Source organism: Drosophila sechellia, chromosome 2R (assembly GCF_004382195.2).
Source record: "Drosophila sechellia strain sech25 chromosome 2R, ASM438219v1, whole genome shotgun sequence".
NCBI classification, from domain to species: Eukaryota; Metazoa; Arthropoda; class Insecta; order Diptera; family Drosophilidae; genus Drosophila; species Drosophila sechellia.
In genome coordinates, this window is record NC_045950.1 from 7,855,714 (window position 1) to 7,869,063 (window position 13,350).

Here is a 13,350-nt window from a genome sequence, read left to right on the forward strand (position 1 = left end):
CATAATGGTAGTTAACAAGCAGGCGGCTTAGATCGTGTGAAGATACAATAAAAGTTGAGAAAAATTTGCATCTCGATAAGCGAGGAGAGCGCGCGAAATTCCAGGAAATCAGTGATCATCATGGCCAGCGGTGCCGGCGGGTCTGGCTGCTCCTGTGTCAAAACAAATGTCGAGATTGTCCGGTAAAACGCTTAATAAGTACAGTGGGCTTATCAATCAAATTCTGCCTATTAAATGGTTAAGAATAATTTAGAAATATAAGATTATACTTTTAAAAAGAAAACTAGTTGATGCCTTTAATAAGTAGGTAGATGGGTATTACTTTGTTTTGTATGAAAAATCAATTTAAAGACATAAATAACTGATTTATAGTTATATTTGCGGCAATATAGTATACATCTCTTCAAGTTTAACCTATGTCTTGTGATACCCAACCCATGGTACTGCTTCCTTGAAGTACCTGTCACGTTGACGGCTCCTGATCGGTTCATTATTTCGTCATGGTGGTCAAATGTCAACTTATTAGCATAAACGCTGCTGCTGTCGCCTCCGCCCATCGCCTCCTTTATGCTTTTTAACCCTCGGGTTCCGATATCGGCGCTTTATCTTTGCGCAATCTTATCGCGGCCGCACGATCAACGAGTGTCATTATGGGCCAGGGTCTGTGGCTCGGACAGCGACAAATCGTTGGCCATTACAGTGGCCTGGCTCACGGAACTGGGGAACGGGGATGGGGATGGGGATGGGGCTTGGGATGTGGTCGGGGAAGCCAGGATCGAATCGATCGACCGGGATGCGATCTGAGTGCCCGATAAACGCCTGTTGTGTGGCATGTGGCGTAAAGTTGTTTGTTGCGCTTAATTGGACAGCGTTTCATTTCGCGGCTGCTCGGTTTGCTACCTTTGCTCACTCTTTATTTTTAGCATCTGACTGACCCAAAGACTTGGCCAAATGGCATCCAGCGAAAGTGCCATCAAATGCCCCAGGCGATGTCCAAAGATCTTTATTCGATTAATGTCTGGAGGCGGCTCTTTCTTGGAAATATTTTGAGTTGATTGGGGACAAACAGCAACAGGATGATGAGGCTTCCAAGTGATCGAATTAAAATAATTGAACAGTGGCTTCAATTTTGGAATTTCATTTCCACAATCTATACTACTTCAAATTTGGAAAACCAATGCAAATTTTTGTGTTAACCGAGAGTCAAAAAGCAAAATATAAAAAATAAGGATCCTTCCCTACAGGGTTTATTATCATTATGTGGGTCTTTTGGTCATGCCGACGACTTGGACCCAGTGACACACCTCCGCCCCCTCTGCTGCCATAAATTGTTGAATCAACCAAAAATGGCCAATTGTCAGTTGCGTGTGCGGCTTATCTCCTTTGCGCCTCCAACAAGGGCACACAATTTTTTCATATTTCCTCCGTTCGTTTTGTTTAGTTTATGACCGCGAAGGGAAAGACGTCTGGAAAGTGTTGCCAATTTCCACCGACTGTGCCGGACTTGTGGCCATTTATCTTAGCATAACTTGGAGCGCGATAATTGCATTCCTCGGACTTGGCCAAGATCGAGGTGCGAGGCCACTTTGAAGTTCGGTGCGGACAATTAGGCATGGCCCATAAATTGCCATCTCATATGTGGCGATGCGGCGAAAAAAGGAAGCGCGGCATTGATTTAAATAATAGTGTTTAACTTTGCAACCAATACCTGGCAATGGCGGCGACTGCTGGAATCAGCGACAATTACCCGGCCATTTCAATTAGCCGGCAAAAAAACAAAAGGTGCTGCAGAATCCCAGCCAGTCAATCGGATATTGGTATCAATGACGGCCCAGTCCAAGCTCTCAATTGTTTCCGATGGCCTTTTGTCTGCTACCCAGGTGATTTACGGTGTCGTCCTGTCTGGCTGATAAAAGAGTTGACGGATTTAACTGCCGTTCGGAAAATTGCGTAACAGGTGAAAGAAAGAGGTAGCCCTGCAGGTTTAAAGTATAATAAAACTATGCTGCGTTAAGGTTATAAATACATTTTTCTTTAAATCATCAAGGTGTTGAAACTAATTTCATAAAATATATTGTTCTAAAACAAATTCACTTTTACTTTTGATATATTATTTGCAATTTAACAAAAATAAATAATGATTTTAATGATTTCAAAACACACACACGCAAAATATATGAAATAAAATACAAAACAGCGAAATCCCTTTGTATTCACCCTCGATGGAATAGCGATTCCCGGGGAACTCCTGCAACACTTGCCATTTATCGCCGTACGCAATCTTAATTAAAAGCCGCCCCCAGATTAAAACAAATGTTTACTTTAAAGCAGATACGAATCGAGCAATCACGAAATCGATTCACTTCGATTCTGTTCAGTTTCAGTTCAGTTCGATTCGATTCGATTCGAAGCGCGTTGAAAACACACGAATTGGGCAATTAAAGCGGCTGAAGGGCGAGAGTTTATCGTTGATTTTTGCGATATGGATGCGAGGCACGCACATGACCCTCCCACTCATTAAGAGGAGTCCTACAAGCCGGGTTGGCAACACCATTGTCTGGAAACTGTGCCACACAGTGAAAACAATGACTCAAAGTTTGCGGAAATAATTCGTTGATTTTAAGCTTCCATGCAGCGTGTTTATAAATATTGCACGTAATTCAAAAATATTTATTTGTATCTGAGAATCTCTACATTTCAATTTTAATGTGGATATTAAACATTATTAATAACACCAGAAAATGATCACATATTTTTGTAAGTTATTCCATCAATATTAAATTCCATAACAAAGATTATATAAATAAACATGAAACATTTTTTTTATTGCAGATATAGCCCATCATTTGGATGAGCTGACAATGGTGTCCCAGATCGCCTGACTTATCTCCGGCTGAAACTCCCATCAAGTGCATTCCAGGCCATTCCATTTATCCTTGGCTATTGCAACTCCTCCTTTTATTTTTTGGCGCCGAGGCATAAACTTTATTGTCGCCACATTGCTGCTGCATACTTAATGGCGCCACGGCGACAAAACACACGAAAAAAGTGCCAGTCGTGTGGGTGTCAACGAACTTTAAAATCCAAATCCACCCACCCAAATGGGGCGGTATCAACCCCACACCAGCACACTGACTTGACCCGAAAATTCCATTTTCGGCAAATATTTGCACCAGTCAGCTCGATTTTTGGACAAGTCAACCCTTACTTCTTGGCGGGATTCTTATTTTTCTGTTATCATTCGGACTGCATACAATGGGCTGTGCAAATTGCTTAGAGACTTGGCTGGCAAATGTTTTGGAAATATCTCAAGTGCTATTTATTCCGAAGGGTTTCAGGCCACAGGGTGGTTTCCACATCGCCTGCTTGTGGGTGTATTTTGGATACTGCCTCAAGCTGCAAAGAAAATTGGTCAGATAAGGATGGTCATAAAAAGTAGATCCCAAGTCTTACAGGGGCTTTTTGGTACCTGGTAGGTATTATGTACTGCAGATACATGCTTTTAAAGTAGTTCCCAAAATAAGATTTTTTGTTTTATTTCCAAAGGATATGTTACAATATATTCTGCAGCGTGTTGAATAAATTCTAAAATTTAAATCGAAGGTTTTTCTCATTTAAGTTGCGTTACTAGATGTGTGTGTACCCGTTAAGAAATCATTTTTTTTATTCAAAAAGTTAAATCATTCATTTAATATTAACCACATCTGTAGTTTAAAGTACAATTTAATTTGCAAGCAATAACTTCCATAATGAAGCTCAGCAAGACGACTGAATAACCGAGGATTAGCGAAATGGTTGGCATCATGAAGTAGTATAGACCCAAAAGCTTCGCCTCCAAATGCTCCGTAATGGGAAACCTAAGATATCCCTGGCCAACTGACTCCCGATAGGCATCCCAGGCCATTTTATTCACGATTCCGCTCTCGAATGCATGGAACCAGGCTCTACTAAGCTGATGCTTGAGGAACCACTTTTTGCTCATGGGAAAACCGGCAAACAGAAAACAAATGTCGATGGGTATGCGACGGAATTTTGGATGCCGTAAGTATTGCTGGGCGTAGACGAACATATCCATGCGATCGGGAAACATCACATAGGCGTAGTTCTGATCGAAATTATTTCGATGATTGAGTAATGTCTCTGAAGATACTGTTCTCACAGCGGTCCAGCGGATCGATGAGGAGTGGAATATTCGATTCAGCCAGTTCCTCGAAGGTTTGTATCTGCTTTTCAAAAGTCTCTGATATTAGCATGATCTTGAGCAATCCCAAATACATCGTGGAGTACACGAATCCCGATATGAATAATACTCCGAATAGAATGTATCGTTCAATACCATTGATTGCTTTTAGATGGAAGCCAGTAAACAAACAATAGTGAGCTGTACACTTCGAGCAGATTTTGACTATAGTCCCATTTTCCGCTTCTCAGCCAGTATATCAGGCAAAGAAATCCGGAAATCAGAAATACATAAGTGCCTAATGCAATCCATACTTTGGTTTCGAACGGTGCTGACAAGTATCTATAGCTTAGCAATGGTTTTCCATGGGGTACAATCACATTGGCAGGAGCAATCCTGAGCTCCCTGGAAACAGAAAAGGCGTTGGAGTTTTTAACCAAAGCATCGGCGCATATATCCACTGTATTATTCAGAATAAATTGAGTGCAATTTTCAGGTGAATCGTTGGGTGTATAAACTGGCTTAAAGGTAGCATTTATGTTCTGGATAAAGGCGCGTGCAAATCGCATATAGTATCCAGCAAATATTCTTTTGCCGTTTTTATCTGAATATATAAAACTTCTGGGAACATTGTTGTACGCAGCCACTCGAACTTGATGGCCATTCAAATTTCGAAATGTACCTCGAAACTTAGTATAGTCTGCAATATTAGTTTCCCTTATCCTCAGACTGGGAAATAGTACGTGATGATAGCAAATTTCCGTGTATGTAGAATATATTAAGATCTTAACATATCCCAGCCGCCAAGCATATTTGATAAAGCTCTTTCATATATCCTCTTCGATTTCGTTACCGATAACTAAAAGGAAATCAACCAGCTGAAAGCGTAAATCAAGTTTGGCGAAAAGTTCATATGGTGGCTCATTTCCCACTATTACAAACAGCTTATTATCGTTTCCCACATGGTTCCATAAACTGGTGATATTAAAGGCTTCCAAAGAGCTGTATACAAATCTCGATGTTTGTGCTTCAAAAGGTATAAGGTTATCAAACTGTTTGCAGAAGATAATATTAGTTGAAATTATCAGGCGCTCATTAAGCTCATTTAAAATATCAGGCAAGGTTTTTCCAATTATCAAATTTGTTTCAGTAATCAGAAGATGCATCAGTGCTAAAAATGTTGGGAGGAAAATCATCTGAAATAGAAACAAAAGTTATTTTATGTAACTACTAATCAATATTTCATTCAAAAAACATACAAAACAACTCGTTTTAATAAGATTTAAATTATTTCTTTATTACTAACCAACAATAATTTAAAAATGTAAGTTAATTTTATTTAAGGAACTTTTGTGATAGTACAATTCGTATTTGGGTACTTTTCTTATTTATAGAGGACAAGGACAGGCAATTTTTTGTGAAGACTTTACAACATCAAGAATGTAGAAAAGGAGCTTGCGAAGCAGACAGCACAACATCAATCCGTCACTCAATCAACATCAACATGACCGCCTCCTGGACAACCGGTACCGGTACTCGTCATCGTCGCCTTCTTGCATCCCAGGAATTCCCTTATGCGCCAGGCCGTCATCTCGATGACAAAACTTAAAAGGGCCAGGATGTAGCCGATGGCCAGAGCAATTGCCGGCATGACGAAATAATCCACATTCAGCGGCTGGGCCTCCACATGTTCCGTGATGAGGAAGCTTAGATAGCCCACGCGAACTGCCTCGAAGTCGGCGTCCAAGGCCAGTTTCCTCGTAAGACCGCTCTCGAAGGCCCAGTACCAGGCGCGTCCCAAATGGTGCTTGAGGAACCATCTCTTTCGCATCGGAATGCCTGTGTAGAGGAATGAGAAGTCTATGGGGATTCTCAGCAGTTTTGGATGTTTTAAGAACTGTTGGGCATAGTCGTATAGCGCCATTCGATCCGAGAACAGTATATACGCGTAATCCTGATCGAAACTATTTCTGTGCTCCAAAAGTGTTTCAAAACTGACCAGTTCCATAATGGGCGAAAGTATCTCGGGCATGTTGTACTTGGCAAATAGTATCTTATCGTATGGATCCACCATCAGGGTTATATTACTCTCCACCAGTGCCTCAAACGTATCAATCTGCTTCTCGAAAACCTCCGAGATCAACATACTTTTGAGTAGTCCCAGATACTCGGTGGAGTAGACAAAGCCAGCTATGAACAACACTCCGAAGAGTATGTACCTTTCCCTTCCTCGGATTTCCTTCAGGTAGAATCCACTGAATAAAAGCGAGCTGAATACCTCGAGTAGATGCTTGCTAAATTCCCACTTTCCACTTCTGAGCCAGCCAATAAAGCTGAGGAAATTCACCACCAACAGCACATAGATGACCAAACAGGCCCATACGCTCCATTGAAATGGAGCAGTTAGATAGCGGTAGGAGTGTAGGGGCTTCGCATGTGTCACCAAAACATTCGCCGAGGCTATCCTGAATCCATGGGTTAAGCTAAAAGCGGCGGGATTTGCGGCCAAGGCATCTGCACACACGTCCACGGTTTCATTGACCAAGTTCAATGTACAATTCCCGGGCGAATCACTTGGCGTGAGCACTGGCACAAAGCTTCCATTTCTGGCGCCTATGAAAGCTCGAAGGAACCTCATGTAGAAACCTGCAAATACATGCTTGCCACAGCGATTCACATATAGCATAGAGCGCGGAGCATTATTATATGCTGCAACTCGAACCGGATAGCCATAAAGATTCTTGAACGATCCCCGAATGAATATGTAGTGCTCGACCAAAGTCTCCTCTATCACGATTTCGGGAAAAATGATTTTGTGATATAATTTTTCATTATACGAGGTATAGAATAACAACTTAACGTATCCTTGCTGCCATAGGTGCTTCACAAAATCTATCCATTTGGTGCTCCTTTTCAGATCAACGGGTTTATCGATCACAATTATATATTCAGCAAACTGAAAATGTAAGTTTAAGGCGTGGAAGAAATCATAGGGTGGTTCTTCGTTGCCCATAATCAAAAAGAGTTTGTTATCAGCACCTAAATTATATTCAACTTGTGTGAAATTCAGTGATTCAATTGAGCTAAAAATCATCAAGCTTATTGGTGGCATGTGCTGCAGATACTTGATCTCGTATTCATTTAGTTTATCGGATTGGTTGCAATACAACAAGTTATTGGAGATAAGAAGGCGTTGGTTTAGTTCAATTATGATATCGTTAAGACCTTGTGTCCTTATAGAAGAGATAGCAAGAAATAGTAGAAGTTTCAGAAGAGTGGAAGATTGTTGAAAGATCATCTGAAAGATATAGAGAGCGTAAAGATATTTGAAAGCTTAGGTTAGGATAGATAAGAATAAGGATGAACGGAAAGATGGAGAATGGAGATCGATAGATGAGTATAGATTTGTTTGGTGCAATTATATGTTTATATTTTTTGATACAGACTTTTATTTTTACCCCAACTAAAGTGGGCTTCTGTACCGTTCACCCATTTAAATCTGTTCTGTTATGTATTTTCCAAAAAAAGTTACACCTCCGATGATATGCTTACATCTGTTGAGATTCCATTTATCGGCAGTCACGATCACTTCCGCCTTTGTTCAGTTCTTTTCGCAGTCTCGAAATCAATTAGCACCGACGATTGATATGAATATACATGGATACATGGATGGACTTTGTCTAATCGATTGCCCAATCTCATAAATATTCCATTCCATTCCACCTGATTGAGTCTGGGGCAATTAACACCCCAACACGATCCCACCCACGCATCCTCGGCGGCAATTGGGCCACTTTGCTAGTAGATAATGATTTACTGGTATTTACGAGTATATTTAGCTTATCCATTCTCATGCGCGTGCAAAATCGGTGCGGATCGTGTCAATATTTTCGCGCAGAGACAAAGGAGCAGTCATGGGAAGCGGCTGCCATCACGGATCCAGCGAGTGAATGGAAAATCACGCAGTCTGCATCCCCATTTTCTCTCTATCTAAATATAGCAGATCCATTCGGGCGACCAGCCAATCAGAACGCTGGTGGGGGAATTCCCCAAATCCCCCATGTGTGCATATCTTGCCCTCTTCTGATTTGTGGCGCCTGATTAACGGTTGTCAGCCATTGCAATGGCTAACTACTGTATCTTCGGGATCCGCATGACCGACGTGGTTATGGCCTTTGAGTAGGGTTGGCAAATTGACGCGCTGAGATGCGTGCTGAATGGCCCACGGACAGCTGGTGGGAATTGAATTTGAATGAGCCGCCGGTTCAGTGGGTCAATGTACGGGTGGTCTTCGCGAAAGTGGTAATTAGCGATGGCTAATTATAACGGAACACGGTGAAGGATCTTTGGGAATAACAAGCTGTCAGTCAGTTGACATCTGCGTTCTGACGTTCCGTTCCATATTCTTGTTCCTTACTTTAAATTGTCTGAGCATAAATACACGATGAAAAAATATCGTGAGCTCTATCAAGTGCATAATATATACTTCAAAATAAATATTACCGAAGAAATACTCCATTTCTTTTGATTATCTACTTAATACCTAATTAAACTCTTACATCAATAGGCGAAGGTCTATTAATTTTCAATAAAGTACTTATTCTTCCGTCTAGTAACTTTCTCCCATTGTACCCATCGGCATTTCTAAGATGACTCATACGCACAGTAGTCCATCGACCCATTCCCCTTGCAATAAAGAGCAAATAATTAATAAGATAAGGGAAGCAGTTGCACGAGCGCAGATCCAGCCCGGGGCTGAAGGTCAAACTAATAATGATTTAGATAATCAAAGAGTGGCAGAAACCAAGGAGCTGGGCCTAAAACACCGGACCAAGTGCAATGCGAAGCACTTGAACCTGTTGCTACCACCGAAAGACCCCGAAGGCATCTGATTCTGCTGCTGAAAACCAAACAAAACGATCCGGGAGCGCCGTCGCGGATGCTCCACTGTGCTCCTCCAGTGGGCACCAGTGCAGATGCAGACTTCAGAGTCTGCAAAGGCGGCTCATCCAGCCGGCCAGACCATAAATACCAAAGGGTTACGCCTATTTTTACACGCAACCGAGTGCATTTCCTCGTACTTGGGCCATGAGCGCACAAATATTAAAACGATGCGACGTGACAGATTACAAAACGTTTGACACCAGCGCCAAAGCCGCCAAGATGATGCCCCCAAAAAGGCGACTAAGAAGAAGGAGCGTTTCCACGCGAATGGGGGAGCCGCAGGAGAAGCTCACGCAGATGAAGCTCCAGCGGAGGCCAAAACTGCAACTGCAGTCAAGCAGCAGCCACTTGCCACACGACGATGACGAAGACGAGCGCGGCGATGCACAGTGTTTAAAGATCGCGCAAATTTCCAAGATTTCTAAATCATATCAAATGTTACAGAAAATTTTTTAAAAGCGTCTTGTCATACCATTAATAGTTATTCCATTCCGCAATTGTTCAATTGTTCAATTACTTTTAAGCTGTACAACAAAATTATAGATTTTAATTTAATTTCCCATTAATTATCTAGCCTTATATTTGTTACTTCAAAAACTTAGTGTGAACATATTTTTTGAAGTCTGGCTGTCTTAAAGCATTGAATACATTAAATTTTCCTAGTTAGATTTGAAGCCATATTATATTAAGCACAGACCACTGTGCATTGTTGCAGTCACGAGTTTGGCTACCACAACGTGCACCGCCGAGCGAAGAGAGTAAATTGCCTCCCGGCCATGGCTCCTCGACTGCAACTGGCAATCTGGAACTGGACTGGGTTGGCTGAATATGAAGATGGGTCTGAGTATGGGCTGTGCAATGTGGGTCCCTGTTCATTTTGGACCAGAAGGGAGCATCGGAGGAGCTCCTTGGAGAGCGCGCGTCACAAATTAATTCGCTGATGGCGAGCCTGTTGGGTTATGTTTGGCTCTGGCCAGATCGGCATGATTCCCACAGTAGTCCCTTTTATTTGTGGAGTGCTCTTGAGGATCTGGTCCTGCTTGTCTAGTTCACCTGCAACGGAGCAGCGGTTAAATGCGGAGGCCGTATCTGTGTTTGTTTGCATCAGTATCTGGGTCTGCTGCTGCGTCTGCCACTCGTGAGTTATGTCAGTCAGTCAGTCAGAAAGCACCGAACAGAACAGAACCGAACAGACCAGACTGGACCAAAACCAGACCAGAGGTCCTCTCTTCCACTTGAGTGTGCAATTTTTCTAATTCACATCCCAGGAATCCCAGAATCCAGTATCCATTCTCAGGCGAGATTCTCGCAGCGGGCGCATCGCGTAATTGACTTGGAAGTTATGAACCTTTAAATGTGGGATCCCTGCATCCGCAGTCGAAACCATGGTCATGTAATTTTAATTTTCTCACTTGATTGCCCCGCATAGACTGCCAGCCGATTGCCATTCATATGGCCATTGGCTCCTGAACTTGGTTAACTTGGCTAACAGGCTGGGCCAGTTGCTACACCCAGTTGCACCTCAAGCTGAGTTGATTACTTTGCCAGGTGGGGGCGTTTTCCTTTGCTACAAGATCAGGGCTAGCGTTTGGAAAGCAAAAATAGATACGTAAGCATTTCCAAAATAATGAAAGTTGAATATTTCTTAAGAAATGCCAGTATTTGGTATGCATAACGTGGTATATATAACTTTAAAATATCTTCCTAAATTTGGGTTGCTAAATTATAAAGAATGTGTTAAGTAAAGTAAAGGAGTACTGAGTAACCAGAACTAGATATTGAATATATTTTATGTTTTTTTTTTTTTTTAATTTTGTTTGATTTGGCTTTAATCACGAGCTATCGGACACCTTTTGTCTAAATTCGCATGTGGTGCTAATTACCTCAAATGCCAATCAGTTTCGAGTGAAGTTCCCATGGCGGTGATCAGAGTTCACTAATTAGAAGAGGAATGCATATGAGAATAATTTTTTTTTTGGGGACACTTGCAAATTTGAGTTAAGTATCAGAGAGTCACAGCGCGAAATTCGTCAGCTCGAGATTTATTCGGTTTTCGTGCTTTTGGTTTTCGGTTAGTGGGGTATTTATAAGCGAGAAGAGATTTTATAATCCGGTGTCGTTGGCTGTGGCACTTCGCACTTGTGCGAAAATTGTTAACGCAAAGCCCCGAATATTTCATTCAGAGTTTTAGGCATTTTTACTTGGCCCACAGCAGCTGCCGTTGCTTTGGGGCTATTGGCTCAATGAATTATGAGCCCGCTTCTTATGAGCGTGCAAACAGCATGGATGTTGTGGGTGTCATGCGTTGTCCGGTTAATGAAAATGTTTGGCTCTAACTTCGGGCTCATTGTTATTTTCGATAAATTCGAATGTGTGTATTTTCACCCGCCTCTGTTTCTATTTGTAGGTGGGAAACGGCGATTTATTGCGCATCAAATTACAACCGACGATCAAAATATTTGCTTGTCCCATCTGCATTAGCATCAGCATGTTCATCACGGTCTGGTGGCATCTGTGCCTTAATGGCCTTGTAATGAAGCGACTAGTAGGCTAATGGCTGTGCTTGGAGGTGTATATTACCGCATATTTAGATGCAAACTAGGAAATGTCTTATTTTTGGGCATTCGGAGATATCGCTTGGTCAAATTTGGACACAGCTTTCTTACGAATTATAAGTAGCGTACATGTGTAGTTGCTACTCAAGCCTAGAAAAGCTAACAAAGTTACAGACGTCTTTTCTTAGAAATACTTGTGTTTTGGCAAGGAAATGTATAGCTATTTTTAAAAGTATTTGTATAGCATAAAGAACTAATATTTATCCAATTCAAAAATATAGTAGTCTGCCACCTTTGAAGCTTTGTAGCTCGATACTAAATAGATAGATGTTTGTACAATTTAAATTTATATTTTTGTACTTTCTTTGAAACTTTCACTTTCTGGCAATCATGAGCATCGTAATATGCCATACAATATAAGCTTACAACTGAAATTGACCTACTTCAGCGAAATCTTCTATAACACGTTTTTAATAAAATATACTTAACCTACCAATTTGAATGGAGGAGAATCCCTTTGTTAGTTGAAAAAATCGCAAATCAATTAGCAAGGCATTTAGAAACACATTAACCTTTTCGCCTTGGCCTTAACCTTTCGCCAAAAGAGCGTTAATTCGCAGCGAAAATATTAAAAACGCAAATGTCGATTTGATGATGCCAATTCACAGAAATCGTAAAATGTCATAAATATAACGTATATACACTGGCGCCAGCTCCAAATTAAAAAGGCTATATGATTTTACCAATTTTGGAGCACACGCGTCTGCTCTCATATATTTTTTTGCTGGGATGATCGTATAATTTATTTAGGTATTGTTTTTTTGGTAATGCCAAACATAAGCACCTCCCTTTTTTTGTATTTTATAAATAAGACTTTGCCACCGACTTCAGGCTCGTGTATCTCTGTGCAAATCTTAAAAAACCATTGTTTTTACATTGTTGCTTCTCACTTCCCGGTTGGAGTATTGTTAATCAATTGCCCAAATACACGTGTATCAGGTGCGGAACAACAGACACTGAAAAATTCCAACCTTTGTCAGCCTGTTTGATCTGAAATATTTGGGAAAGTGAAAAGGGCCAACCCTTGCGAATAGGTATTTTACATAACATAGGGGCAATGCGTTTGTTATCACAAGGGATCAACAATTGTCTGAGGTCTTCACTGTGTACACTTCATTTGTTAACATTTGCCAAGTAGTTTTGATCGGAATTAAGGATCTAGAAACTACCACAGATCTTGGGGTTCCATTCAACCCTCTGGGCAAGATCGATCAGAAGTCAGCCACGCGTTAATGTTAACAGAAGTTCCGATCACTTTCACTTCAACTGGAAACTCAATGATGCCCAACGCATAAATTAAAGGGAAAACGATCCCTGGGGTAGTGAAAATTGGTGGGAAAAAGGGGGTTGTCTACATTTTCATTAACGCAACTCTTGTTAGTGACCAATTCGATTCGACAGTTGGCCACTGCCGAGAAACACCAAATACGGGCGCTTCTTTTCGGTAATTAAAAACGGGTTCCCGTTCCGAAAACAAAATACAAAATTCATTCTGAATTGCTGGTTTAATTGAATTTGCTGCACACGAAAGCAAACAAACTCGGAGACAATAAAGCTGATATGCCAAGCGGTAAATTGGGGGACCCTCGAGCCTCGAAAGAGAGTTCCATC

General features: G+C 41.3%; 1 protein-coding gene across 1 annotated transcript; it reads right to left on the reverse strand.

The window, feature by feature from the left end:
- Window positions 1-5,495: 5,495 nt before the first annotated feature.
- Window positions 5,496-11,171, reverse strand: LOC6608705. The gene is made up of 2 exons (XM_002033393.2): window positions 11,008-11,171; window positions 5,496-7,478 (listed from the first exon to the last, which is right to left on the reverse strand). Exon 2 carries the CDS (start codon window positions 7,476-7,478, stop codon window positions 5,670-5,672), a length of 1,809 nt encoding a protein of 602 aa, XP_002033429.2. The 5' UTR covers window positions 11,008-11,171; the 3' UTR covers window positions 5,496-5,669.
- Between the last annotated feature and the right edge of the window lie 2,179 nt (window positions 11,172-13,350).

Bases quoted from the DNA above. Each gene is read 5' to 3' on its own strand.
- LOC6608705 (XM_002033393.2), bottom strand. From the start codon at position 7,478: ATGATCTTTCAACAATCTTCCACTCTTCTGAAACTTCTACTATTTCTT.